This window comes from Sciurus carolinensis, chromosome X (genome assembly GCF_902686445.1).
Source record: "Sciurus carolinensis chromosome X, mSciCar1.2, whole genome shotgun sequence".
In the NCBI taxonomy this organism is placed as follows: domain Eukaryota; kingdom Metazoa; phylum Chordata; class Mammalia; order Rodentia; family Sciuridae; genus Sciurus; species Sciurus carolinensis.
Window position 1 is genome coordinate 54,428,110 of NC_062232.1, and position 27,003 is coordinate 54,455,112.

Consider the following 27,003-nt stretch of genomic DNA (forward strand, 5'->3'; position numbering starts at 1 on the left):
GAGCCACATCTCAAGTCCTTTAAAATTTTTTTTAATTTTTAATTATTTTTTTTATTTTTATGCCATGCCAAGGATGGAACCCAGTGCTTCACACATGCTAGATAGGCAAGTGCTCTCTGCCACTCAGCTACAGCCCCAGCCCATATGAACCCATTTTTTAGAAGAAGCTCAAAAAGTTAGTCTTTTCCATTTCCATGGCAGAACTACGACTAGAAGCTCATATTTGAAAAGTCTTTTCTGCTTTGCCATGTTACATGGCCCACTACTTAGATTTTTTTTTCATACTGGGGATTTAACCCAAGGGCCAATTTACCACTGAGCTACATCCCCAGTCCTTTTAATTTTTTATTTTGAGGCAGGGTCTCACTAAGTTGCTTAGGGTCTTGCCAAGGCTGAAGTGAACTTGTGACCTATCTCAGCTTCCCAAGCTGCTGGAATTACAGGTGTGCACCACTGTACCCTACAGAGCCCCAACATTATTACCAACCTCCTCCGCAACAATGAACAAACACAAATAGCAATGAAAAAATCCTGCCTTGGTTTCCCATTTTGGTTAAGGGTATCTCATTCTCCCAGTCTTCGAGGTTAGAAATCTGGGCTTCATACTCAATTCTTCCCTCTCTGACAAGGTTCAGTCCTAGCATTCATTAAATCATGTTTTACTTTCAAAACGTCTGAAAAAAAAGGTTTAAAGTCCAAAATTTACTTTGAATCCACCTCTTCTTTCCCTATCCCCAGTCCCCATAGAGTTCCCAGGATCTTAGCCACACTCCTTTCACCCTTCTGTAGGCCTTCAGGCCTGCCCCCTCCATTCTTCTATTTTTCTGGGTATTTTCTCCCTAAGCAACAGGTCTGAGCCAACCATTTCCTGGTTGGAAAATCTCAGCCTTGTACTTCCCACCCTTACAGCTAGGGTCTCCTAATTCCTCCTACCTTGTCTTTGAGGTCCAGGTCAAATGCTACCTCCCTCAGTGAACCTTTGCATAATCTCCCTGTAAAATTGAAATGTGTTCCTTATTCCTCTGCTCTCCCATAAAAGCATTTCCTTCATTTGTCTACATTATGATGGTACTTGTCAGTATCTGCCCTAGCCTGGAAGCCTACTGGGGACAGGGAACCAGTCTAATTAATCTTGGTCTTTTCTGAAGCATGTAATCTAGGTCTTTAAACCTAGTCAATACCTAATAAATGGCTATTGAGCAAATTTTTTTCTTAAGTGTTTGGAAACTGTTTTTACTAGGGATTAAACTAGGTGTGCTCTACAATTTAGCTATACCCCCAACCCATTTTATTTTTTTATGTTGAAACAGGGTTTCACTAAATTGCTGAGGATGTCTTGAAACTTGCAACCCTCCTGCCTCAGCTTCCTGAGTCACTGGAACTACAGGTGTGCACCATTGTGCCCAGAAAGTGTTTGGACACTTATAAAAAGGACCACATTTCTAGTAGATTCATTCAATGAGGTGGGACTCCTGACTTCTTTACATGTTGATATATCTGAAGTTTCATAGCATTGCTCTTCTATATCCCTCACCCCTAAAGATACCTCTCCCTTCCCCATAAAAGGCAAAAGACAATTTTAACTCTTTATTTGAAACAAACAATTCCAGAGACAGAAGGTTAGTCATGACAACAGCTTCTCACTACAACACAAGGGCGGGCATGGCTCACTGAAGGGACAGGCCAGGCGCCTCAGAACAATATATACAATTTAAACAGTGGCTAAACTGGTGACAGTTATAAAAACACAAAAAGGAGTCTGGGGAACAGCAAAGCCAACAGGGAAAGAACTGGGTATCCCCTTTGCCAGACACTAATAGTTTTCTGGGACTACAAAATAAAGATGGGGAAAAGAGAAGATGTAAGCAGTAAGGGCAGGCCCCATGCCTACAGCTCCTCACCAATATTGTGACCACAGACCCCATCCTACATGACCCAGTCCCCCAAAGGCTTGGCCTGGCTCTTAAGATGGAGAGAGAACAAGAGGGGGAACCCAGCCTCAACCCAAGTCAGAAGGTAGTTTTTGCCTTGGGAGCTCTGTCCATAGAACTAAAGGGAGGCGGTTACAGAGGGGCTAAGCATGTTGACACCATGGCTCATGCCAACCTAAGATGGCAGAGAGAGACAAACACATAAACCAAGGGGACAGGAGTCTGCACAACAGGAGTCTGCTCCCCATACTTGGAGTCATTCTCTGCCTTTGAGGAAAAGAAAGCATTTGGAACTCTTTAGAAATTATAGCACCAAGAATTGGTGCTTGCCAGGGTAGGGTGGGGAACATAGTGGTGAGAGGGTGCCAACATCCAATTATCTCATGGGAGGGGAACAGTGTCTAAGTTCTGTGTTTTGGGTAAATGGTCCCCTCATTACTTTCATCATTTCTTTCACATCTTTCAGATAAGACCCTTTCGTGTAGTACTGGGGAAGAGGGAGAAGGGAGTGGGCACAGGGCAGAGAAGGTAGCTGAGTTCTTCCCTAGGTCAGACCTAGGAACAAGGGGCTTCACCAACACAGATGGGTCAGGAAACCCAAAGCCAACAGGATCACCAGAGCTAATTAACACTCCACTAGAGTCTGGCCCCAGGAGAAAGGTTTTACTCTGAAGCAAAAAGAAAATGGGCTAACTGGACTTTGCCCATCATTGGGGGATCTAGCCCCTGAGTATCGAAGACTGGAGCGCAGTGGTTGTCAAGTGGTACAGAAGGTAAAAGCCAGGGGTTCCTAGGACAGGAAGGAAAAGGGAATGGGTGAATAGAAAGGGGCAGTCAGGGCCCTTCAAAATGAGTAGCACTGTTTCCTGGGTCAGTCACCCTGTGAGACATGACCACAGGACAGACACTGATATGAAACATGGATAAAGGTGGCACATAGACTCAGTCCAGGTCTTCCTCCCCAGGACGACCCAGTTCCTCGTAAATCTCACGCACAGCCAGGATGCGATTGAGCATGCTCTCCAACATGCTGCGGTCCATGGGGATCACAGAATACCAGAGAGGTGACTCAGCGATGCAGGACCGTTCAGGTTGCAGGTAGAACACATCATTGCGAGTTCGGAGGCTTTCAGGACTACAATGGTGGGAGTGGGAGGACAGATGATTAATGCCAAGGCAAAGAAGATCCCTTGGGTGACATTCCTGCAAACCCACCAACTCACCATTTTGAGAGATAGAATTCATAGAACTTCACAGGGCAGCGGAGGGGATTCATGCGATTCTCACGCTGCTCTAAGATAGGGGCTTCATCTTCTCTCTTTCGTTTCCCAGGACCTGTGTCTATAAAGGGAAATGACTTAGACTCATTAAGTGCTCACACTCAAGGAGCTCCTCCCAGAACATAGTCTAGGATAAAGGGGGAAAACCTCAGGACACAAAATACATAAGGAAATAAAGGGGATAGGGCTGTACCTCACGGATAGAGCACTTGCCTAGCATGCATGAGGCCCTGGGTTCAATTCCAAGTATCACACAAAAAAAGGAAGAGAGAGAAAGCAAGCAAGGGAGTTTTGGATATAGCTTAGTGGTCTACCACTAAGTGAGCAAAAGACCCTGGTTTCAGTCCCCAGTACCAGAAGGAAAAAAGAAAAGAAATATAAAGAGAAAGATAAAAGGGAATGGAAGGTAGCTCAGTGGTAGAGCACTTGCCTGGCATGCACAAGGCCCTGGGTTCCAACCCTGGCACTGAAAAAAAAAAAAAGGAAAAGAAAAAGAAAAAAAGAAAGGCAGGCGGAAGAGTCAGCCAATCAAACATCCTGTAGGGGTGTTGCTGTGCAGCCCTCACTGGTTCTTGATGCCAAAAATGTCTTTTTATGATCTCCTCCAGTTGACATCTTGAAGAGGTGATCTCACAAGTTACACAAACAAACTGATAAAAAAAAGACCCTGTTGCAAGGTTAGGCATGCCTTCCAGGACAGAGAAACCATGATGGTCCCAAACCCTTGTGCATTAGAGTCCAGGCAGAAATTCAGATCTAGAGAAGGGACTTTGGGAGCTGTGCTCAAGATGGGACAGAATTCTAGGGCCAGAAAAAATATAAACCAAGATGCAGCTTCTGAATCACAGAAAGCCTGTTATGTACTCTATTAACTCTCCAAGAGCACCACCTCCTCCTTGTCCACCACCCCAAAATAAAAGGGCAAGTAAACTGCTTTGAAATGAGGAAAGGTGGGGAACAGGCAGCTGAGTAAGCTCCTATTTATGTAACAACCACTGCCCATCAGCTAGAAAGACCAGCCATCTTCTTCTTTCTTCCTACCTTCCTACCTTCCTTCCTTCCTTTCTGGTACTAAGTAAATTGGGACACTTTGCCACTGAACTACATCCCCAATCTTTTTTATTTTGAGATAGTCTTGCTAAGTTGCCCAGGCTGACCTTGAATTTGCGATTCACTTGCCTCTGCCACTGATGTCGCTAGGATTATAGGCATGTGCCACGGTGCCAGGCTTTTATTTCCTTCTTTTTTTTGTAGTACTGGGGTTGAACCTAGAGCCTCACACATGCTGGGCAAGTGCTCCACCACTGAGTAACATCCCCAGCCCTTTTCATTTTTATTTTGAGACAGGGTTTTGCTAGGTTGCCCAGGCTGGCTTTGAACCTGAGATCCTCCTGCCTCCTCCTTCCAAGTTGCTGAGATTACAAGTTTGTACTACTACACCCAGTTGTTCTTACCTTTTCTACAAATCCAGGAATGGAAGGAGAGGGAAGCTAGTGTCAGAGAAGGCCAGTCCAGCAGGTATGGTGGGACACAGTAGGGGCAAGTAGAGAAGGGGCAAAAGCAAAGGAGGGGACAGCCTCATACCTCGCCCTTTCCTCTGGCGGACTGGGGCATAGTAGCGGATGCTCACCACCTTGGTGGTGCCCCGAGGCGTGGTACACTTGCGGGATTGCCGCACCACATTCGTGAAAGAGAGCTGCATGTGTTCCTCAGCTGTCTGCAGCCCAAAAAACTTAGTGTTGAAGAACATGAGGGTGTTTAGAAGGACAAAGGGAGAGTAGACCCCCAGCTGCTTGCACTCCCAAAGGTGTTCTTCCTCTACTCGGGAGAATACTGTATCTGCAATGGGAAGGGGGAGAGGCCAGGTTAGGAGGATCAACTACCCAAACCCAACCACTTCTTTCAACCCAAGGTCCTAGGCATGTGCACTTACTGCATGCCTCTCATTTGTATATAAAACCCTGATACTCAGCTATCATACACAGGTCTGGGCATATTTTATACCATTTCCACCTGCATTGGAGCTTCTTTCACCACCCTCAAGTTGTAGGCGGTTAGATTAAAACCTTGAGTAATCCCCTCCCCACAACATTTTGCTTTTTTTCTTTACTTATCACCCAAACCTGGGCCATCATTTTTCAGTCCTATAGATAATTCTTCAGACTGAGACTTGCCAATTTTTTTCTACGCTCCTCGGGCTGACTTCAAAATCTTGGGCTCATACTATCCTGCCTCAGCCTCCCAAATAGCTGGGATTACAGGTGTGTGCCACCAGGTCAGTTCACACCTAAGTTATTGATTATCTCCTCATATTCAAGGGCAAGGGGTCCTGCTCCTCTAGCTCTAAACCCTGCGACATCCAGCTACATGCTTCTGCCCTCAGATCCTTTATGAAGAGTGACAGGCCAGAAAGCGCAGGACTCTTAGAGTGGTGCATTAGAGGAAGGGAAGAGGAGTAAGGGTTGCTAAGATCCTGTCCCTTACTGTTGGGGAGAAGCGTGGGCTGCCAGGTGCTCAAAGACTTGTTGAGTTCTTGAACGAAAGTCAGGTAGTAAAGGTCCGTGAAAATGTTCACCATTCGGTTATTTTCCAGCAAGTACTGGAGAAAGAAAAACAGATGGATATAAAGTCAGACTGTAGGTCCTAGCGGAAACACAATAATGCTATAGCCCCAGGCATGGTGTCCTTGATAATTAGGAGATGATGGGAAAAAGCTGCTTGATTAGATGACCCAGAGTGCTTTCCCCCAGGTGTCCCTATGTCTCTGAGGTACTGAGGCTTTGCTGGAAGAGGAGGAGGCTCCGAGATGTTCCTCAGAAGCCCAGACCCCCTTGTCAAGTAATACATGGTTAATCTCTCCCAGTGGGAGTTAAACATTGCTCCCCCACTTGGGAACCCTGTCCTACCCATTTCTCTCATCTTGAGAATGGGTTCAAGGATTGCAAAGGGGACCCACAGTAATGAAGACTGTTCCTTGACCAATGGTCCTGGAATCAAGCTCTGGTTTTACAACAGTATTGACATCTTGTGTCCTATTTGTCATAGGAGGTTAAAGGGAAGCTGCCTGCTTGGGGTAGGAGAAAAGTGACAACAACAAGGGGGCTGGAAGCAGTTCCAATAGGACCCTGCCTGCTGTGTTGAGTGATGGGAAGTGAGGCAGCATGCGAGGGGTACCTGCTGGATGCCAAGACACAGATAGTAGATACTGTCAGGTTCATATCGTTCACCATTGGGTCGAGTGATTTCTCTCACAAATTGGGCCAGTCCATAGTTGAGTTCAGCAGCTGAGCAGGCAAGAATATCCTCTTTGATACGCATGGGTTTGGCTGCAGTGATATGAAGTGGAGGTGGATGGGATTAAGAAAACTCCACATTAAGAATTTCATTTAGCTTCACCACCATTAACCCTTTAGTCACACTGAGCTCCTGAACAAACCCACCAATTACAAAGAGCCCTTAGTCTTGAACTTAAACAGCATCTCCCTTTAATCAACAATTCTTCCCATTCTTCACAGGGCAACCTTAAGCAATCATGCCTTATCACTCCTAGACATCTTAAGCTGAATCACAGGCACAGTCCTGTTCCCCATTCCCTTCTCCTACTCCCCATCCTTCTTCTCCTGGGTACTTACGGCCAAAGCGTAACTCATCACCCTTGCTGGTTTCTCCATTGGCATATTTTGACTGTACCCAGCATTTCCAAGCATTGACACCATATGAATAATTGAGACCAGTACAGCTAGGTTGGCTACTCATGGAGTCCCGGGAACAGCTTTCCGAAAGCACCAGTCGCTTTTGACCCTGGAGTGGAAGAGAAAGAAGTGTGGTAACAAAGTTAAAGCTAGGGGCACCATAGAAGCTAATCAGGACACTGTTTCCCACTGGGGATGGGGGAGCTGATGTAAGAACACAGAAAGTTTCCATGGCACAGAGTTTGAAAATAGCTTTAATGATCTTGTGAACTTGGGGGAGAGCAGAGTTTGGTTTTATTTCAGTATGTCTAGTATTGGAAAAAGGAGGTTAGGAAGGTCAAAGTAAGGTTGCTGGCTTGGCTATGAGAGCAGCTCTTCCCTTGGGGCCTCCATTCTCCCTTTGTAGATACAGTAGCCCCAGTCTTACCTTCCTCATAGTTCGGGGAAGGTCTTGTTCAGTAGACACATCCTCAGGCCCTACCAGGCCACAATCAAAGAGGAAGTCCACACTGGGGTTAATGTCCAAAGGATCTAATAGAAGGGAAAGAAAAGTCAATTTCTTAGGAACTCACCCCTATAGTCTTCCCAAACCACCTCTGCTACTTGCCCGTTTGACTCAAGATGAGCCTCTTATATAGCTTTATTGGACTCAACAGGAACCAGCAAAGCTATGCCAAAAATATGCTTAAGCCACAAAAATATCAAACACAAACATTCACAGCAGTGTGAATATACTTAACAATACTGTAGACTTAAAATGAAGATGATAAAATGATAAAATCACAATTACTTTTAATTAAAGAAAAAATATAAATGCTTAAAAATAAGATTGGAAGTCTAAAAACAATATACCTATTTTAACCTTCTATTTCTGAATTTCTGATACTACTCCCTGTTACAACCTTCTGTCTTAGATCCACAATTATCACTGTTTAGGGTAATGCTCATTGTCACAAATAACACTCCTTTCCTGATGGCACAAATGTTCCAATACTCAATGGGCACACCTCAAATCCTACTCACTCTTGGGGAAATCTGCCTCCAAGTCTTGCCCAGGTTCATCTAAGACATTGGCCATCTTGACAGCCATGGCCAGGACATCATCTCGGGCTGGTCCAAATAAGTCACAGTCTTCCAGAAGTCCCTCTGCACTCTGGTTGCTCACAAGATCTAAGAGGCGAAGAAGTTGGCTCAGTCACTGCATTCCTGCCTAGCACCTTCACAGGCTTTCAGGGGCTGATCCCAATGCATTCCCCATTCCACTTAGCACCAAAATCATCACTCTCCACCCCCTTAGGCAGACAGATTGGTAGCACCCTGTCTCTGGCATAGCTGCCATCCATAGCATACCACAAAGGTCAGATGAGGCCTTGTCTAACTCCTCAGCCTCTGCAATCATTTCTGCCATAGCCAGAATGTCAGCCTCCAAAGGGTTGGAAGGGATCTTCACCTTCAGCTCCTCAATGGTCTCCACAATCTTGTCTGTGCTCTCCAAGGTAGTGGGCAAGAACATGGGCACAGGTACCTGGGGGCACAAATGCCAACTAAATGCCAAGAACCATACCAGTGGATGAGCAGGGCAGTTGATAAAGAGTAAGGGAGAGGAATGGTCTCAATCCTAGAAGGGTAAAGGATGACCTGGCCAGAAAGAGTGGGAAAACTTACCGGGATAGGCATTGAGAAAGGCACTGGGACTTTCTGGCAGTACAGATGCATAGGCACTGGCACAAAGATGGGCACTGGGATAGGCAGCACAATCACCTGTGGCTTCCACTCTTCTGCTGACAAGAAAGGGATCTTCTCAGAGTCTTGGCTAAATGGGTCACAACTGACTGAGAACTTTATACTAGCTCATCACCCCCAAAGGCCCTAATGTTTGTTCAATATCACAAAACTGCTCTTGAACCAAAGGCTGAGAGACAACCATAAGGCATGATCTTTCAGCCACCTAAGAAATGCCCTAGATCAGCTCATGGACATAGGTATGGTGGCCTAGGACACTGAAATATAGCCTGTGGCATATAGGTACCCTGGCTCACCTGTTTGACTCCCTTTGGACTTCATCTCCACCTTGCAGGAAACTCCACGGTTCTGCATTAGCGGCTTACACATGGCGGCTTTGTTTTTGCGGGGTGTTGCTGGGGGTGGTGGGGGTGGAGGAGGGGTGGGAGCAGTTGGAGCTGATCTGGTCTTTGCAGGGATCTGTGGAGACAAGAACATTAGTGCCACCAACTGTGTACTCTCCTTTAGAGATTATCCTCCCTCTTGGCTTTTGCCCTGACCTTGCCCAAATTCCCGTTTTCCTCTGGGGTCCTCACTGTGTTGCTGTTCTCCACTTTGGTTTGAGAGGGTGTCTGGGGCTTTGACTCAGAAGACTGACCTGTAGATCAAAACACATGAATGCTCTCATTAGAGGAACTAGCTCTCTGTTTTCCTTACCCTGGTTCCAGGAGAGCTTCATTAAGAGGTATATCAAATAGAAATGGGAGTCTAGGATGTCCCCTGCTTGTAAACCTAGGTCTAGTCTTCTCTGGGCCCCAGCAATGGCAGCCAAGAAGATTCTTTGCTCCTGGCAATTAAGAAGAATAAGACACTATATTTTCCCCAAAATCCCACAATTTGAGATCTTCCATTTAGACAGCCCTCAGGAGTTTGGTATCCTTGGAGTGGCAGAGGGACAGGGTAACATTCTAGAAATATTATAATAATTTTGGTATCATTAAATGCAGAGCTTGCTGGGCATGGTGGTACATGCCTGTAATCCCAGCAGCTTAGGAGGCAGAGGCTGAAAGATTGCAAGTTCAAGGCCAGCCTCAGCAATTTAGTGAGACTCTAAGTAATTTAGCAAGACCCTGTCTCAAAATAAAAAAAAAAAAATAAATAAAAAGGGTTGGGAATGTGGACAGTGGTAAAGCACCCCTGGGTTCAATCATCAGTACCAAAAACTAAACAAGCAAATAAATAAATAAATGCAGAACTTATGCTAACACTTCCTTTTCTCTGAAAACTAACCACAACCTCCACATGCCCCTAGGTAGGACCCACTCTCTAAAATATATATCCCTTATAAAAAATCAGTAGACTGTCACTCCAAGAAGATTTAAACAAGACTCCCCCCTAGTACCTAGAGGGTCTGGAATACTTGGAACTCTGGTCAGGGATGAGGTGAATACAACACAAGAAGAAGAGGCTGGGCCTAGGATTAGAAGAGCCCAGGCCAGTTCTAACAGTGTGCCCCCTGCCCGGGACTCACTGTTCAGGAGGCTCTCAGGCCCACTTTGGGTATCCAAGTTGGGTTGGTTCTGCTGGCTGTAGAAGCGCAGCAGACACTGTTGGTTGCAGAAATGACGGATCTGCCCACGCCAGTGGATGGTCTCCAGCAGCTTCCCCTGGCGCTTACAGGCATGGCATCGGGCAGCCTGAGGGCGTTGACAGGATGGTCAGACCTGCCTCTCTAAAATGTACTGGGCCCTCTCCCATGGGATAAGCCCTGCTCCTCCCCTTGGAGAGTGGACCAGCTTGGAGACCGGAGATTGACTCCCCTCCCTGGAAATCTACCCTTGCTCTGATGTTAGTCCCACAACCCATGCCCTGCACTCTTCTCTCCCTCCTTTCTGATATGCTGATCCTCCTTACCTTGCAGTACCACAGCAGGTACTTGCTTTTACAGTCCTCACTGCAGAAGTCCCAGGTGCTGCCATCCAGTTGCTCAGTGACTCCACGCTGGCAGGTCTGAGAGCAGTAAGTACAAGTGATACAGCACAAGCCCAGCTTCTTAGTGAAGTCCTGTTTGTACAGCAGCACACAACCTGAGAAGAGAGGAAGAACAAAGAGTTCAGAGATACAGAGATAACCCACAGGCATGAGTTCTAACGTTTTCAAGATGCTACATACCAAACCTCTTCTAAACAGCCTCTTGTGCCCAAAGCCTTAAGATAGATGGGGTAGAGAGTCCTGTGTAGAAGGCCCTGCTGAACCACTTTCTAAGTTTTGCCCCCTTCTCTGCCACTTTCCCTGGCTGTGAGGAACAGGGCCTACAGGGCCTGTACTCATTCCCCACTTCCTTACCTTCACTGCAGAAGCTCTTTTCCACCCCACTGAATCGGAGTTTCTCATGCAGGAGTTTCTCCTGCCGGCAGTGCTCGCACTGGGACACCACACCCCGAAGCCGCTTGAAGTCCTCACAACAATCACGGCAGCAGAACTGGAACACCTGGTCCTGAGATGGGGGCACAAGGCAGGGAGGGCAGAACTGTGACAACTGAACCTGGCAGGATCCCAGTAGAAGCACCCTTTCAGACACGTGGCAAGACGTGGGGGGGGTGGGGGGGTCTTACCTGCCAGTCCAAGACCTCAGGCTTGCCACTGAAGAGGCTGTGGCAGTAGTGACAGCTCAGGTGAATGCCCCCCTCAGGGCTTGTGCGCTGGAGGGAAGGAAGACAAGTAAGGGAGGGGCACGATGTGTGTGGTGCTGGTGGGGAGGGGAGTCAGGTTTGTTCTTTTCTCTGCCCAGGCCTACCTACCCCAAATCTCCTACCCTCTCTCTGTTGCCATACCCTTTATCCCTGGTCTAGGGTCTGGAGTACCTGGAACTTGGTCCAGCAGCTGGGGCTGCAAAACTGGTAGACTGTGCGATCAACCTTGTTGTAGTAACAGGGGTCAGAGAGGCTGCGGCGGCAGAAGCTGCAGGGTCGGGGAGGGCCTGGGGCATACAGAGAAAGAGAGAGAGAGAGAGAGAGAGAGAGAAAGAGAGAGAGAGAGAGAGAGAGAGAGAGAGAGAGAGAGAGGAGAGAGAGAGAGAGAGAGAAAGAGAGAGAAAGAAAGAGAGAGAGAGCACACAGAAGGTGTAAGGCAGCGCAGAGACGGAACAGAAAATCCATGGGAAGACGTGGTTGGGGCTGAGGTTGGGCAGCAGGGATTATTTTAAAAGAGGGGAGTATGGGAGGTAGAAGGAAGGCCAGCAGGGGTCTCAGAGAAGAGGGCTTTGCACCTACCAGTGAGCCCTGCCTGCTTCACTTTGTAAGAAGTGGTACAGCACAGGGAACAGAACAAGCTGGTCTTGCCATTACGATCCACATGTGATAGCATCTCAAAGTTCTTACACAGGGTCTTGCACCAGACACATGGGTACACACGTGTGTTTTTCTGTGAGGATGGGGAAGGAGAGGCTGAGGCTGGATTTGTCCCTTCGCTTTTATTTTTAAAATTTTTAAACATGGATATTTCAGGCATACAAAAAAGTATAGATGATGATATAACAAAGACCTGTGTGTCCACCAGCCAGCTTCAAAAATAAAACATAACAGATACAATTGAAACCCCCTTTATTTGTTTTATTTCTCCCAGCCCTCGACCCATCAGGCACCTTTATTTATCACCCATGGACCACACCCCCTTCCACAGCCCTCTAATGCACTACTCCCTCGGCCCCACCTTCTTGTATGCCCCCAAGCACGTTGTGTTGCAGAACCGCTTTTGCTGGCCCTCGTGGAAGAGGAGCTCGGGGCCAGGGCTCCCGGTCTTGGTGTAGATATAAGCCCCACACTGGTCACAACAGTTGGTTTTCAGTCCCTTGTTGGCTCGGAATTTGGAGAAGCAAGAATCGCTGCAGAGCCGATGCACCACGCTGCCATTGCTGACCTCATGCAGGACCTGCCACACACACACACACACACACCCTGAGCAGGGGCCTGGCTACCACCGCCCACCCCAATACAAGGACAGCCTCCCACCTCACCCTAGACCTTCACAGCAGACAGTGGGCCCAGGGACCCCCCAACCTGTGCATCAGGCTGCCGACTTGATGGTGAGGTCCTGGGAGGCAAGGGAAGGCCAGCTGCATACATCCTGGAGAAGCTCTATCCTTGAATATGCTCCCTCATGATGGCTGCCTTTCCTCCCCACTCCCCTTTTCCACAGGGCCTGGCCCCTGCAGCCCCAGAATTGAAGGGGCAGGTCAGGGCTGGCCAGGCTCTGTAAATCAGCCCCCTCTGAGTATCCTCACCTCTCCAGTCTTCTGGCATATGCTGCAGCGAGTGGCATCTGCTGGATCCCCAGACTGGGGAATTGGGCGCTGCTGCTGGGCCTCATATAGAGACAGACAGACAGATGTGCAGAACTCATGGAAGGAACCTCCCGAACCAGTCTGTGCCACGACCGAGTCCCTGGTGTTCCAGATCTCCCTAGAGGTGGGAACAGGTTTGAAAATTCACTCAAGACCACCCTCATCTGGGATTGATGACCAGAGAAAAATGTTCTCTGACCCTCTCCCTAAATTGCTCTCTTCCAGTGTCATCCTGCTTGGTTCCTGCCAAAGTGATCTGTCTTATCCCATTGCCTCCGTCCTGTCCCTTGCCCCCACCACCCGACACCTTAGGACCCTCACGCACTTCTTGCAGAAGGTACAGGTCTTTTTGCCTGAGGGTTTCTTGGAGAAAGTGGTGAGACAAGATGAAGAGCAGAAGAGCTGAGGCAGCCCTTTGCGCTGATAGGCCGTCTGCCCCTTCTGCAGTGGTGTCCGGCAATGTGCACAAGTCATCTTGGTGCCCACAGAAGAGCGCCCAGCCCTCTGTGCCACGCTTGAGCGTAGGGACATGCGAGGAGAGCGCCGGGGCCGGAATGGCACAAAGTCCTCATCATTGGGATCATCAACCATGGCATCAGAATCCTCATCTGACACTGGAACTGAGGAAACGGGAAGGGGAGGGAGCAGTGAGAAAAGGCTACCAGACTAGGTCTCTCGCCATCTGACAAGCAGATCAAGTTAGTTCAGTCCTAATCCTAGGACCCCAGCAGTTTTGGCCATTATACCCCTATTTCCCATTCCTTTGGTAGCTTAAGCCCCTGGTGTCTATCATCTTTGGTTATTTGGTAATCTTCCAGCAAGGGGTAGGGAGGGGCTTCAGGAGAGAAGATTGGGGACAGGGATGGCATAGCTGAAACAGGAAACTCCACTCTCACTGCTCTTGTTTTCAATCTCCCCCACTGCCCCTGGTTCCCATGCCAACCCATAGTGGAGACAGGCACTTCACACTCTGCATGGTGAGGGACTACAAGAGCTAGAAGATCCATGCCCTGCCATATCCCACCTTCCACTCTTCTCCACACCCAGAATCCCCAGGTCACACTTCCTTCAAATCCTACTCACTGCTCTCAGTGGAATCCACAACCTCAGGTTTTGGAGGCTCTGCTCTCCTAACACGTTCGCTTCTCTTCTGTACCTTGGAAACATGGGAGGGAGGAAAGCTGACACCAGGGGCAGGCTAACAAGAGTACAGGGTTTGGGGGGGGAACAGTAGAACGGAGGGGGAAGGGAGAGTAGGGACCCTTGGCCCATCCCTTAAGAGGAGGGGAGAAAAGGAGGCCGGACTTTCTTCTTAAGAAGCAGTAGACACAAGAGCTCCCTCCCTCCTCCTAACTCTCCTTACACACACTCTCCACAGAACAACATCTGGGAGGGAAAATGAAGGGTCTGTCCTTCCCAGAGCTATAGGGGGAACCAGACTCCTTCCAATCCCCTCCCCCCCTCACCCTCTCAGGCGGCTTCTCACTCGCCTTCCCAGTCAAGCCATCTCCTGCAAAGGAAGCAGAAAGCAGCCTAAATCTCAAGCCTGCCCTCACCACCCCCTCCCTGGCCCAACCCCCACCTCCATTCCTGGGGAAGAACTTATTCAAAACTGAAAGGGAAAACTCAAGTGCCTGTGGCTTCTTGGGGCCCCTCTCAGGGTTACCTCAGGCTCTGAACTAAGGGGGGGTGCAGCTATTCTCCATGGAAAAATATATCCTACCCTTCCCATCAGCTCTCTGTCCCAATCATGGGGAGGTAACATACCTTTCATAGAGAATTTATATTTTACCAACAAAACCAAACCCAAAACTACCCAAAGGGAGCAAGAGGAAAATAAAACATCAATGTATGGGTAGGTTTCCTTAGATTTGGGTAGTTATATAAGTCCCAAGACCCTGGTCGCAGCATGGAGAAAAGACACCACCAGGCAGAGCAGAGGAGAAACTAGAGCCTCTCAGGTCTAGGATATCCCTTCCCTATCAAAGATGTGATCCTAGGCCCTCCATTTTTACCATTCCCCTCAAATCTGTATGCTCTTGGGGGTTCCAGAACCTAGTTACCATTCATTAATCCCAGAAATCCCATTCCCTCTCATCTAGAACCAAACTGCTGAAATGATCTTCAAACCCTGAAGCTGGTGTCCTCCCCCAAATCCTGAAGGAAGGACTAGGCACCAAAAGCCATGAAAAAGGGAACCTCTCCCACAAAATCCATTCCTTACAACCCACTCTATGACACCACCCAATTCCTCTGACATAGGCCCTGTGGCATCCCCCAACCCCTATTTTCTATAATCTTCTTCACCAGAAAACCCCTCCCTCCCAAATCCTAACTCCTTACCCACACACATCCCTACACTTATCTCTCCACTCTCCTCCTCCTCCTCCCCGCTACTTCCCAAAGTACACAGCCACCCTTCCTTGCCCCCACCCTCTCCCCAGCCGATTCTCCAGATGATTAGGCAACCTACCTGGCAAGGAAGGATGTGCAGGGGGGCTAGAGCCCCCAGGTTTGGTCTGAGAACTGTTGATTCCATCCCCCAGAGTCTCTCCCACTGAAGGGCTAGGGGGGCCATTTGGGCTCTGTGGCTGCCCTTTGGGAAGCTCCTCCTCCTGCCCAGGGGAGCCCCTTCTCCTGGTAGCTACGGAGGTTGTCTCCTCCTCTTCAATATGGGGGGATTGCAGGGTTATTGGAGAATCAGGAGCCAAAGGCTCTAGCAGCCCCTCAGGTGGAGAGGGATTTGCCCCAGCCCCTGGATCAGGTGGTACCACCTCAGGGGTCTGGCCCCCTGGTCCAGGCTCTAGGGTCTGATCTCCTGAATCCCACGCAAGGGTCCCCTCAGGACCATGGTCCACCTCTGGGGGGGAGGGGGCTTTATAGAGCAGCCCCCCCAGCCCCAGCAGCTCAGTGGCTCCATCCAAGACTACTCCAGGGTCTTTTTCCAGGCCAGCAGGGGTATCAAGCAGGTCCAGGGCTCCCGAGGATGGAGAAGGGCCAGGGGGTGCCCATCCTCGAGTTGGGGCAGTCTGGGATTCCAGCAGATCCTCTCCAAATTCCATGTCTACTGGAAGGTCTCCAGCCAGGGGCTTCTCTGGCAGGGTCAATGGGTCAAATGGACTGGGGAAATCACTGGGGTCCATGAGGATGGCTGGATATGGGCTGCAGATTAGGAGTAGAAGAGGGCAGTAGAGGTGGTCTTAGCCAGAATTCCTTCTCGTACAGCCTCTGGGACACACCCCATCATCCACTTGGATTTCTCACGACCAGTCCCCCCAACCGACAAGCATTTCCACAGGCTTTAGTCCTAATGACCACTCCCCCCCACCACATACAGCGCCCTCTGTGGGGAGTGGCGCTCCCCGCCCTGGCCCTGAGCCCACAGTCGCCAGGCAGTTGGTCGTTACCCGCCCGACCCCCACCCCGCAACTCCCAGTTCCCCTCCCCCCCTTACCTTTAACCCCCCCCAACTCGGGCTGAACGCCCCCTCAGAGGCTCCCAGGCCCGCCGCCACCAGGAGCCTTTCCCGCCCCCGCGACCTCAGTTTCTATTCCCTCCTCACTCTCTTAGTGCCCCCCAGCTCCCCAGTCGTTACCCATCCTGTCTGGCCCCACCCCCCCTCCCCGCGTAGCCTGGTCCTCCCTCAGCCCTTCCCCCGCCCCCACAAACTGCCCTTCCTAATCATTTCCCCCCTAGTTACCTTTCAGGGTAGTCCACTTCCTCAGCCCCGTCCCCCTTTCCCACAGCTTCCCCAGTTCTCCCTTCTCCTGTTGCCCACCCCCCCACCTCAGGCATTTACAGGAAGACATTTTGGAGCCACGATCTCTCCTCAGACCCCCCTCCCGGCTATTGCGAGATCCCGCCTGCAGATTCGGTTCGGCTTGATCAGGCCCGACCCCTACCTGCGGCAGGGTTAGTGTAACGGCTACAAGCCTAGAACTGCAGACAGCGACGGCCCCGCGCTCCTTCTCCACCTCCCTCCCTAGCAGCCGGGACAGGGGTCGCGGCCCCTTTAAATGGCAGCGCCGCTCGCAGCGCCCAGCGCTCTGCACCAGGCGGGCGGGCGGCGCCAACAGCCAACCCCATTGGCTGGCTCCAGGAGGGGGCTCGCGAGACAGCGCCGGCCCCCGGCGCGAGACTCCCAGCCCAGTGGCCGCCTGGAAATTACGGAGTGGAGCATAGTCACCGGAGATGGAGCTTGAGCCCCCGCCCGGGGCCCCGTTAGTTGAGGAGGAAAAGATAGCCTCTGGAGCTTTGCAGCCCGCCCCCGGGAAAGGCGGTGCCTCCTTTCCACCATGGGGCCTAGTACACTAAAAACACAAAAAACGCCGATCTACGCACCTGCTTCCCTTACCTGGCTCAAGAGTCTGGCCCCCGTCACACCCGTGCCCGCCCTACCTCCTGGAGCCCACTCTACCCGTGATCCCCTCCTCTCATTCAAATGGTTCCCGGTCCCCTCCCCCTCCCCGTGTCTCTCTTCGCTTCCCACTCGTGTTCAACCCCCCAGCGTCCGCCCCCCTCAGCAGTCCCTACCTACGCCATGCAGCAGGCGCCTGCCAAGATTACCCTCCCCCCATCCCCACCTCTCCGGGGCCCGCCCCCTGGGCGACTGTTGGGGTAATGAGTGACAGCAGAGGATGGGGGGGGGCAGGGACCCAGCCCTCACGTGCCCCTCCTCCCCTTGTCTGCAGCCTCGGGGCCCCCCTAAGCAGTCTGAGAGTCATAGTTATGGGGTGTCTTAAGCTTGCTCTCCAGCCACCCAGGGCTGGTTAAATGGCTCTGGCTCAGTGACAACGCCTATGCAGTAACCGTTACTGCCTGACGACCCCCAAACCAGGTCCTGTAAAGCCACCCCCTCACTCCCTCAAAGGTCTTAGGGTAAGTTCTGGGATCTCCTCCCTGAGTCTTCCTGCAGGAGCTCCCTGCATTATCTCTAGAGTAGTTTTCCTCACCAGGGCACATAGCCCTGCTTGCTCTAGCTCTCCCTTCCTCCCTTCTTTCCTCTCTCTCTCCCTCTCTCCTTCGGTCCTTGTCTGCCTTCTCTCTCTTCTCTCTCTCTCTTTCTCTCTCTTTCCCTCTCTCTCACCCTGTCTCTTTTTGTCTCGGTCTCTGTCTCTCTGCCTCTCAGACGCACGAGCACGCACGCGCGCGCGCAAACACACTCAAGCTCCCCCGCCTGGATGGTCCTTAGTATGTGGGTGTGGCTGAGGTGAAGGCTAGAGAAGTGGGGAAGGGGTAGGGACCACTAGCATTAGGCCTACTGGCTTTAAAAATCATGTGCCGGGATCCATTCTTAGTCTTTATTATAGTTAGAATACTTCACAACCCCGCTCCCCACGTTATCACGCCTGCCCTAAGGGCTGCACAGCATTTAGTAGCTGAGATACTAGAGGCTCAGGCAGGAAGGGAGTCCCTTTGCAACACATAGGCTTGGTTCCAGTACCCATTCTATGCTGCCTCTTTGCCTCTGACCTTTCTTCCTTTTCAAGCTAAGTCTTTTCTGGCCTTGTAATCCTTGGGAATTTACCTCCCTTTCTCTGTCGCTTTCCCAGTAGCCTTATCCTTCCCTACCTCCCCCATGGCCTTGAGGTTATCGCTGCTTTCTCCTGTATAGAGACAAATACAAGAGTTCCTTCCCCCACCCCCGGTTTAGGTTTTCTAAATCCAGCCTTCTCTGTATCTTAACTGGTATTCTGTGTACCCACCTCCCACCTTCTGCTTATTTGTATCCTTGTACCACCCCTTTGCATAGTCTGCTTGTTACATTTCAGTTGGGCCAGGAGTTCTTCAGTATTCCCTGCCCTCCTCAACACATGCTTGGATCCTTGGCCACTCTGGTTGTAGAATGCCTGGTCACAAGCTTTCAAGTTGGGAGACAACCTAAACCGGGGAAATGGTGTATTATTAATGCTAGAGGAAGTGTGGTAGTTTAAAACCAGATTTGTAATCTCAACTCTGCCTACTTTTCAGCCAGGTGACTTTGAACAAGTCACTTTCCTCGTCACTGGGTCTTAGTTTTCACATCTTTAAAACCAGTAAGACCAGGTAGGGTGATGTATGCCTGTATACCCAGCTACACCAGAGGCCAAAGTAGGATTGAGAGGATAGCTTGGGCAATTCAGGGAGTCCCTGTCTCAAAAAAAAGGAATAAAAAGGGCTGGGGGATAGCTCAGTGGTAGAATGCTTTCCTAGTATGTTTAAGGCCCTGGGTTTAATATGCAGCACCCCCAAAATAAAAAATAAAAATAAAAATAAACAGATAAGGAAACAATCTAAATATTCAATATAGATGATTGATTAAATCAATTTTGGTTATGTCCATACAATGGATGTAGTCACTGACAATCACATTTTTTAAAAAAAAGAATAACAGGAAACACCACTACTCCGCATGATAGTAGAATAGTGGATACATATTTGTATACATAATTCAAACACATGTAAATACCAAGAGCAAACCCTAAAGGTAAACCATGGACTTTGGTTAGCAATGATGTATCAATGTCTGTTTATGGATTGCAACCAATGTTCTACTCTTGTGTAGGGAAGGAGGTGCCTGTGTGTTAACAAGGGCATATATGACAAATTTGTGTACTTTATGCCCAATTTTGCAATGAATCTAAAAGTATTCTAAAAACAAAACCTATTGCACTGAGGGCCTAGTTCAATGGTGGAGCACCCACTTAGCATGTACAAAGCCCTGGATTTGATCCATAGCACCAAATAAGTAAATAAACAAATATCTATTAAAATAAAAATAAGAGAACTGGGGTTGTGGCTCAGGTGTAGAGAGCATTTGCCTAGCATGTGTGAGGCACTGGGTTCGATTCTCAGCACCACATATAAATAAATAAAATAAAGGTCTGTTAACAACTAAAATTTAAAAAAAAATAAAAATAAAAATAAGAATCCTGGAGTAAGGATGCATGCCTGTAATCCCAGCTACTCAGGAGGCAGAGGCAGGAAGATTTCCAAATTCAAAGCTAGCCTTAGCAATTTAGTGAGGCCCTAAGCAATGTAACAAGACCCTGTCACTTTGGGCTGGGAATGTAGCTCAGAGGTGAAACACCTTTGGTTTCAATCCCTAGTACCAAAAAGATAAAAATAAGAAACAAAATGGTCCAATATAATAGATTTTTTAAAAAAGTGTTAAAGGGGCTGAGAATGAAGCTTGGTGGAAGAGCCCTAGCCTAGCACGTGTGAGGCACTGGGTTCAATCATCATCACCATATAAGAATAAATAAATCTGTAATCCCAGCAGCTCAGGAGGCTGGAGCAGGAGGATTCTGAGTTCAAAGCCAGCCTCAGCAACTTAGTGAGTCCCTAAGCAACTCAGTGAGACCCCCATCTCTAAATAAAATACAAAAAGGGCTGGGGGTGTGGCTCAGTGGTTGAGTGCGCCTCAGTTCAATCCCTGGTACCCCCCAATAAATAAATAGATAAAGGTATTATGTCCATCTATAACTAAAAACAATTTATATAATAAAATAAAAGGAGTTAAAATATGATCCTAACATAGTAGAGGAATTATATGTACATGTAAGCATAGGAAAAATCTGGAAGGAAATACTCTAAATATTAAGAATAACTATTGCTCTATAGTGGTAATAATCATGACTTAAAAAATAATTTTCTGTAGTACTTATATTTTGTAAGTTTCCACTTAGCAGATATTTTAAAGTATTTTTTAATTGTAGATGGACATGATCCCTTTATTTTATTTATTTATTTGTATGTGGTGCTGAGGATTGAACCTAGTGCCTCACATGTGCCAGGCAAACATTCTACCCTGAGCACCTCAGCCCAGCAAATAATGTTTTTATAATCAAGAAAACTATTAACACTTCAAAATAAGGATGACAGACAGGTGTGCTGTCACATACCTGTAATCCCACCAACTCAGGAGGCTAAGGCAAAAGGATCACAAGTTTGAGGTTAGCTGGCCTCAAAATAAAAAATAAGGGCTAAGCATGCAACTCAGTTTAGAGTACACCTGGGTTCAATCTCTGATATCACAAATTTTAAAAAAAAATTAAATTAAAAAATAAAATGAAAATAAAGATGGGGGTTGCCCAGTGGTAAAGCACTGGCCTGGAATGTGTGAGGCCATGGTTTCAACTCCCAGCACCACAAAAATAAATTAATTAATACATACTTTGCAGGATTATTGTTAGAAATAATGTTCCAGGTGCAAAATAGACTTTGTTTCTTTTCTTTTTCTTTTTTTTTTTTTTAATTTGGTACCAGGGATTGAACCCAGGGACACTTAACCGCTGAGCCACATCCCCGGCCCTTTTTATGTTTTATTTTGAGACAGGGTCTCACTAAGTTGCTTAGGGGCTCACTAAATTGCTGAGGCTGGCTTTGAACTCAAAATCCTGCCTAGCCTCCCCAGCCACTGGGATTACACGCCACATGCCCCACAAAATAGATTTTGCTTTTTTTGCCCATTATTGTTTGTACTGGGAATTTAACCCAGGGGTGCTGTACCACTGAGCTAGATCCCTAGTCCTTTTTGTTTTTTGAGACAGGGTCTTGCTAAACTACTGAGGGTCTCACCAAGTTATTGAGGCTGGCCTCAAACATGCGATCCTCCTGACTCAGCCTCCCAGGTCTTTAGGATTACAGCCATGTGCCACCACACCTGGTTCTAGACTTTAAATATATATCTTCTTTTTGTGGTAGTTGGGATTAAACCCCACACCTAGCACATAATAAATGTTCTACCACTTAGCTATATCCTCAGTTTCTGTATGTATGTGTGTGCACTATAAATCAGATTCAGGGCCTCATGTATACCAGGCAAGCACTTTACAACTAAGCCACATCTTCAAACCACACTGAACACTTTCTTTTTTGATGCTGGGATTGAACTCAGGGTCTTGAGCATGCTAAACACACACTCTACCACTGAGCTAGACTCCCAACCTTCAGCCCTTTGGGGGTTTTATTTTGAGACAGAGTTTCAATAAATTGCCCAGGCTAGTCTTGAACTTGTGATTCTCCAGCCTCAGCCTCCCAAGTAGATAGGATTATAGACTTGTACCAAGAGGCCCAGCAATATTTCTGCATGCTGAGAAAGAGCTTAGCTTTTTCAGTCAGAAAGACAAGGATATGCCAGATGTGGTGGTACATGTCTGTAATCCCAGGCAACTGGATGGCTAAGGCAGGAGGATTCAAATTCAAGGACAGCCTGGGAAATTTATCAGAGCATCTTTCTCAAAAATAAAAAGAACTGAGAATGTAGCTCATGGTAGAATGCCACTAGGTTGAACCCCAGTACTGAAAAAAAAAAAAAGATAAGGATTTAAGTCATGATTTTGCCATTTATTCTTTGTAGGGAAACTCTGAACCTCAGCATCCAAAATGTTAAATTGAGATAATACCTCACAGGGATGTTACTAAGATTAAATGAAGCCAGAGGGCTGGGGAGATAGCTCAGCTGGTAGAGTGCTTGCCTTGAAAGCACAAGGCCCTGAGTTCGATCCCCAGTACTGCCAAAAAAAAAAAAGAGAGAGAGAGAGATAAATGAAGCCATGCACATGTGGCACATGCCTGTAATCCCAGCGATTCAGGAGGCTGAGGCAGAAGGATCACAAGTTCGAGACCAGTGTCAGTAACTTAACAAAACCCTCAGCAATTTAGAGAGACACTGTCTCAAAACAGAAAATAAAAAGGACTGGAGATGTAGCTCAGTGGTAAGTGCCCCTGGGTTCAATCCCCAGCACCACAATAAAAGAAAGGAGGAGGAGGAGGAAAAAAGAAAAGATTAAATGAGATAATGAGATGTATACCTGCATGACATAAGAGGTGCTTAAAGATCCCGATTACCATTATCATTATAAGAGAAGTACATCTGTTTCATATGCATGGTGTAGGACTTTTAAACCTGGAGACTTCATGTCATTGTTTTCTTTCTTTGACTAAGCCAAGATTGTCCACAGTTGATAAGTTTGAGTATGTATCAGTCACAGATGAAAAGTTCTAACATAGATTGGGCTGATACTTGGGGGGAAGAGTGTGGCCCTGCAATTTAATGTTCACTTTCAGCCTTGTTACTAATACTTGTTATTCAACACAATTGTAATGTGTTCTATAAGCAATGTAAGATATGTGAAAACACATACCTTGTGTTCATGAGGACTCTTTCGTTTTGTTTATTTATTTATTTGTCTATTTATTTAGTGTGTGTGTGTGTGTGTGTGTGTGTGTGTGTGTGTGTGTTGGTACTAGGGATTGAACCAGGGGTGATTTACCACTAAGCTACATCTCCAGTCCTTTTTATTTATTTATTTTTGAGATGGGATCTTGCTAAATTGCTGAGGGTCTTGCAGAGTTGCTGAGTCTAGCTTCAGACATGTGAGCCTTCTGCCTCAACTTCCTGATTTGCCAAGATTACAGGCATGCACCACTGCACCTGGCAAGGATTCTTCCATTTTAATTACACATTTTTTTCTGATTACAAAAATATAAATATTCAGTATAAACATTTTGGAAAGCATAGCAAGTCTGAAGAAGAAAGCAATAATTACTTATACCCTACTACCTAGAGATAACTGCCATTTTGTTTTGTTTGTTTATTTATTTATTTTTTTTGGTGCTGGGGATTGATCCAGGGCCTTGCACATGCTAAGTACTCACTCTACCACTGAGCTAAATCTTCCAATTCCACTGCTCTTTTTGATGTATATTATAGCAGTCCTTTTTTCAATGCATACATATTTTTGACAAAATTGGAATTATCTTGTGCAGTATGTTCTACAACACAATTGTAATGGGTGTTTATTATCTTATCAGCTGTATGTACCACACTGTACTTAGAGAATTATTCCTGGATTTCAAATATTTATTTATTTCAGTACTGGGGATTAAATGCAGAAGTACTTTACCACTGAGTTACAACCCCAGCCCTTTTAATTTACTTTTTCTTAAAAGTTTGAGATAGGTTCTCGCTAAGTTGCACAGGCTTACCTCAAATTTGCAGTCCTTCTGCCTCAGCCTCTCAAGTCACTGGCATTATAAACCTTTATTAATTTTTTATGACAAGCTTAAACAAATGCAGGTATGGTATTTTCTGAATTCAAAGATTTTCATGGATATCAACAGGGACTCTGTAGAACCACAACTAAACAGACATCTTAATGGTTACTTCTGGAAGAAGCACAAAGGTGCAAACTTGGGCAGTTGTCTGAGTAGGGTGAGAGTCCTTCTGTAGAACTACCTCTGGAACCATGTGGATTTTTATTTATTGTTTTGTAGCATTCTGTTGTATCCTGGAATGAAGAAAAGGAAGTTTGACTTTAGGAAGGAACTGGGAAAATTCTAGGCTATGAACTCCTCAATAACAGAGCACAATCATATTTATCTCTATCTCCAGCATCTAGCATTATCATTGGTACATAATAAACATTTAATGGGTCAACTGATAAATGAGTGAATTAAAGAGGGAGAGAAAAGCCCAGATGAACTCAAATTGTAGGAATATTTTTTTCTTTATTTGGTACTGGGGATTGAATCCAGCAGTGCTCTACTGCTGAGCTATATTATGCCCAGCACTTTTTATTTTTTTAGGACAGGGTCTCCCTAAGTTGCTGAAACTGGCTTTGAACTTGTGATCCTCCTACCTCATCCTCCCGAGTCACTGGGCTTACAGGCACGCACCACTGTGCCCAGCAAATGGTAGGAATATTTCTATGATATGAAGCTTAACAAAGAATTGGATAGAAATGGAACAAGTAACTGGGCCTGGTGGTACACACCAGCCTCAGCAACTCAGAGAGACCCTCAGCAACTTAACAAGACTCTGCCTCAAAATAGAAAATAAAAAAGGACTAGGGATGTAGCCCAGTGGTAAAAAGCCCCTGGTTCAATCCCAAGTACCTCCTCTCCCCATAAAAGAGAGAATCAAAGGCAGGCAAAGATAAGGAATCTGCATCTTCTCTTTAAAAGAAACATGAGTGGGGCTGGGGAGATAGCTCAGTCGGTAGAGTGCTTGCCTTGTAAGCACAAAGCCCTAGGTTCGATCCCCAGCACCCAAAAAAAAAAAAAAAGAAACATGAGTGAAATGTAGTGAAAAGGTAGCTATTTCTCCATATCGTCAGCTAGTCCAGTGGTAGCAGTCAGACTTAATAATGTGATTATGACTATGCTCCACTCTAACATTTACTGTGTCTTGTTCAAACATCTCTTCCAGCTTTGGAGGCAACATATCCTAGTTACTATGTGGGTCCAAGATCTGTACAGGATTTTCTGCTATGGCACTGTCACTTGGGAAAACTTAGGTTAATATTGTTTCTTGGACTGGAGATATAGCTCAGTGGGAAAGTGTGTGAGGCCTGGGGCTTGATCCCCAGCAACACACACACACACACACACACACACACACACACACACATCATAATTATTATTATTAATTATTATTATTATTAAGTCCTGCTTATAGTTCTTTATTTCGAATAAGGGCTTTATTGAGATAGAATTCCTATGCCATACAATTCATCCATTTACAGTTGTAAAATTTGGACTGGAAATGTGGTTCAGTCAGTGGTGGCATGCTTTCCTAGCAAGCATAGTGCCCTGGGTTCAATCCCCAGCAACAATAAGAAACATCAGTTAATGTATGCACTTCAATAAATTTTATTATACTCGCAGATATGTACAACCATCAGCAAATTTGCAGCATATTCATCACCTCAAAAGGAACCCCTGTGCTGTGTGTGGTGGTACATGCCTGTAATCCTAGTGATTTAGGAGGTGGAGGAGGATGCCTATCTGGGCAAATTATCGAGACCCTGTCTCAATATAAAAAGGTAAAAAATACCCTGTGGATGTAGCTGAGTGGAAGAGCACCCAACCATGGGTTCAATCCCCAGTACCAAGAAAAAGAAAAAAGAAACCCTTATACCATTTAGTTAACTCTCTCTCTCTCTCTCTTTGTCTCTCTCTCTCTCTCTCTCACACACACACACACACATTTATCTTTCCCCATAGTCTTAAGCAATCATCATTTTACTTTCTGTCTCCATAGTTGGGACATAGTTGGGACATACCTAGTTGGGACATTTCTTATAAATGGAATCATATAATATGTGATCAGCTCCTTTCACTTAGCCTAATGTTTTCAAGGGTCTATGATAGATTATAGGGTGCTTGCTTCTGCAGCACATATACTAAAATTGGAACAATACAGAAAAGATTAGCATGGCCCCTGCTGGAGGATAGATTATAGAATGAATGAGTACTTCATTCACTTTTATGGCTGTATAATATTATATTGTATAGATATACCATATTTTCTTTATCTATTCATCAGTTATACATTTTGAGTTTTTCCACCTTTTGGCTATTATGAATAATGCTGCTGTAAACTGTGGGAAGCCGTCCTTATTTAGCAGAATCAGACTAGGTTAAGCCATGTGACGCAGAGACCTGGCTTCCAGGAACCGCCGTGAAGTATGTGGAGCTGCGTTGGAGTGGTTCCCTGTCTCTTTCTGGAATTTTTCCCCTAAGAGGATGGCTCCCCTAACTCCACCCTATCCTCTCCATCACAGAAGAAGCTCCTCCCCGTCCTTGCCCCCTTTACCATTGTGTCTATAAATAAAAAAGAATTGGGCTTCTCAAGGTCAATATTGTAAAGAGGCCAGATCTGTTATGGCCAGACCAATTACACCCCCTCTCTCATAAAAAGAGCATTGACTCTCGTGTGTTTATTGAGTAGATAAGTTTTTTGGGTAATAGATATAAAAACTGCCAACATCCTCCTCCTACAATTAACCTTTCCTCCTCCACGTGGGACATAGCAGAGAGGACCCCTACATTAAACATTTATGTACAAATTTTTGTGTGAACATACGTTTTCATTTATCTTGGGTAGACAACTAGGAGTATAAATGCTGAATCAGGGCTGAGAATTTAGCTTAGTGGTAGGGTGCTTGCCTAGCATGCATAAGGCTCTGGCTCAATCTCCAGCACCGCCCCCCACACACACATACACACACACACGAAGAAGGAGAAGGAGAAGAAAAGGGAAAAGAAAG

At 46.8% G+C, this 27,003-nt stretch overlaps 1 protein-coding gene and 1 non-coding gene across 7 annotated transcripts; one reads left to right on the top strand and one right to left on the bottom strand.

Annotated features, from left to right (window-relative positions):
* Window positions 1-1,572: 1,572 nt before the first annotated feature.
* Zmym3 (zinc finger MYM-type containing 3) lies at window positions 1,573-17,528 on the bottom strand. Of its 6 annotated transcripts, none has more exons than XM_047536748.1 (25): window positions 17,501-17,528; window positions 15,441-16,129; window positions 14,434-14,477; window positions 14,051-14,123; window positions 13,293-13,587; window positions 12,908-13,085; window positions 12,337-12,555; window positions 11,898-12,048; window positions 11,490-11,605; window positions 11,241-11,327; window positions 10,972-11,122; window positions 10,540-10,712; window positions 10,157-10,322; window positions 9,186-9,283; window positions 8,943-9,105; window positions 8,569-8,684; window positions 8,254-8,428; window positions 7,927-8,073; window positions 7,331-7,434; window positions 6,844-7,012; window positions 6,386-6,537; window positions 5,696-5,810; window positions 4,796-5,050; window positions 3,155-3,272; window positions 1,573-3,066 (listed from the first exon to the last, which is right to left on the bottom strand). In XM_047536748.1, the coding sequence occupies exons 2-25, from the start codon at window positions 16,108-16,110 to the stop codon at window positions 2,874-2,876; spliced, it is 4,128 nt and encodes a 1,375-aa protein (XP_047392704.1). In that variant the 5' UTR covers window positions 16,111-16,129; window positions 17,501-17,528; the 3' UTR covers window positions 1,573-2,873. The 6 variants fall into 6 exon arrangements, with proteins under 6 accessions (XP_047392704.1, XP_047392705.1, XP_047392709.1 ...); XM_047536749.1 differs by lacking the exon at window positions 17,501-17,528 and adding an exon at window positions 17,322-17,343; XM_047536753.1 differs by lacking the exon at window positions 17,501-17,528 and adding an exon at window positions 16,870-16,995 and having other exon boundaries at window positions 8,569-8,681; window positions 14,051-14,117.
* Window positions 17,529-26,112: 8,584 nt separating this feature from the next.
* LOC124972708 (U6 spliceosomal RNA) lies at window positions 26,113-26,220 on the top strand. Its single transcript, XR_007106502.1, has one exon. It is a non-coding gene; the product is annotated as a U6 spliceosomal RNA (small nuclear RNA).
* The last annotated feature ends 783 nt before the right edge of the window (window positions 26,221-27,003 follow it).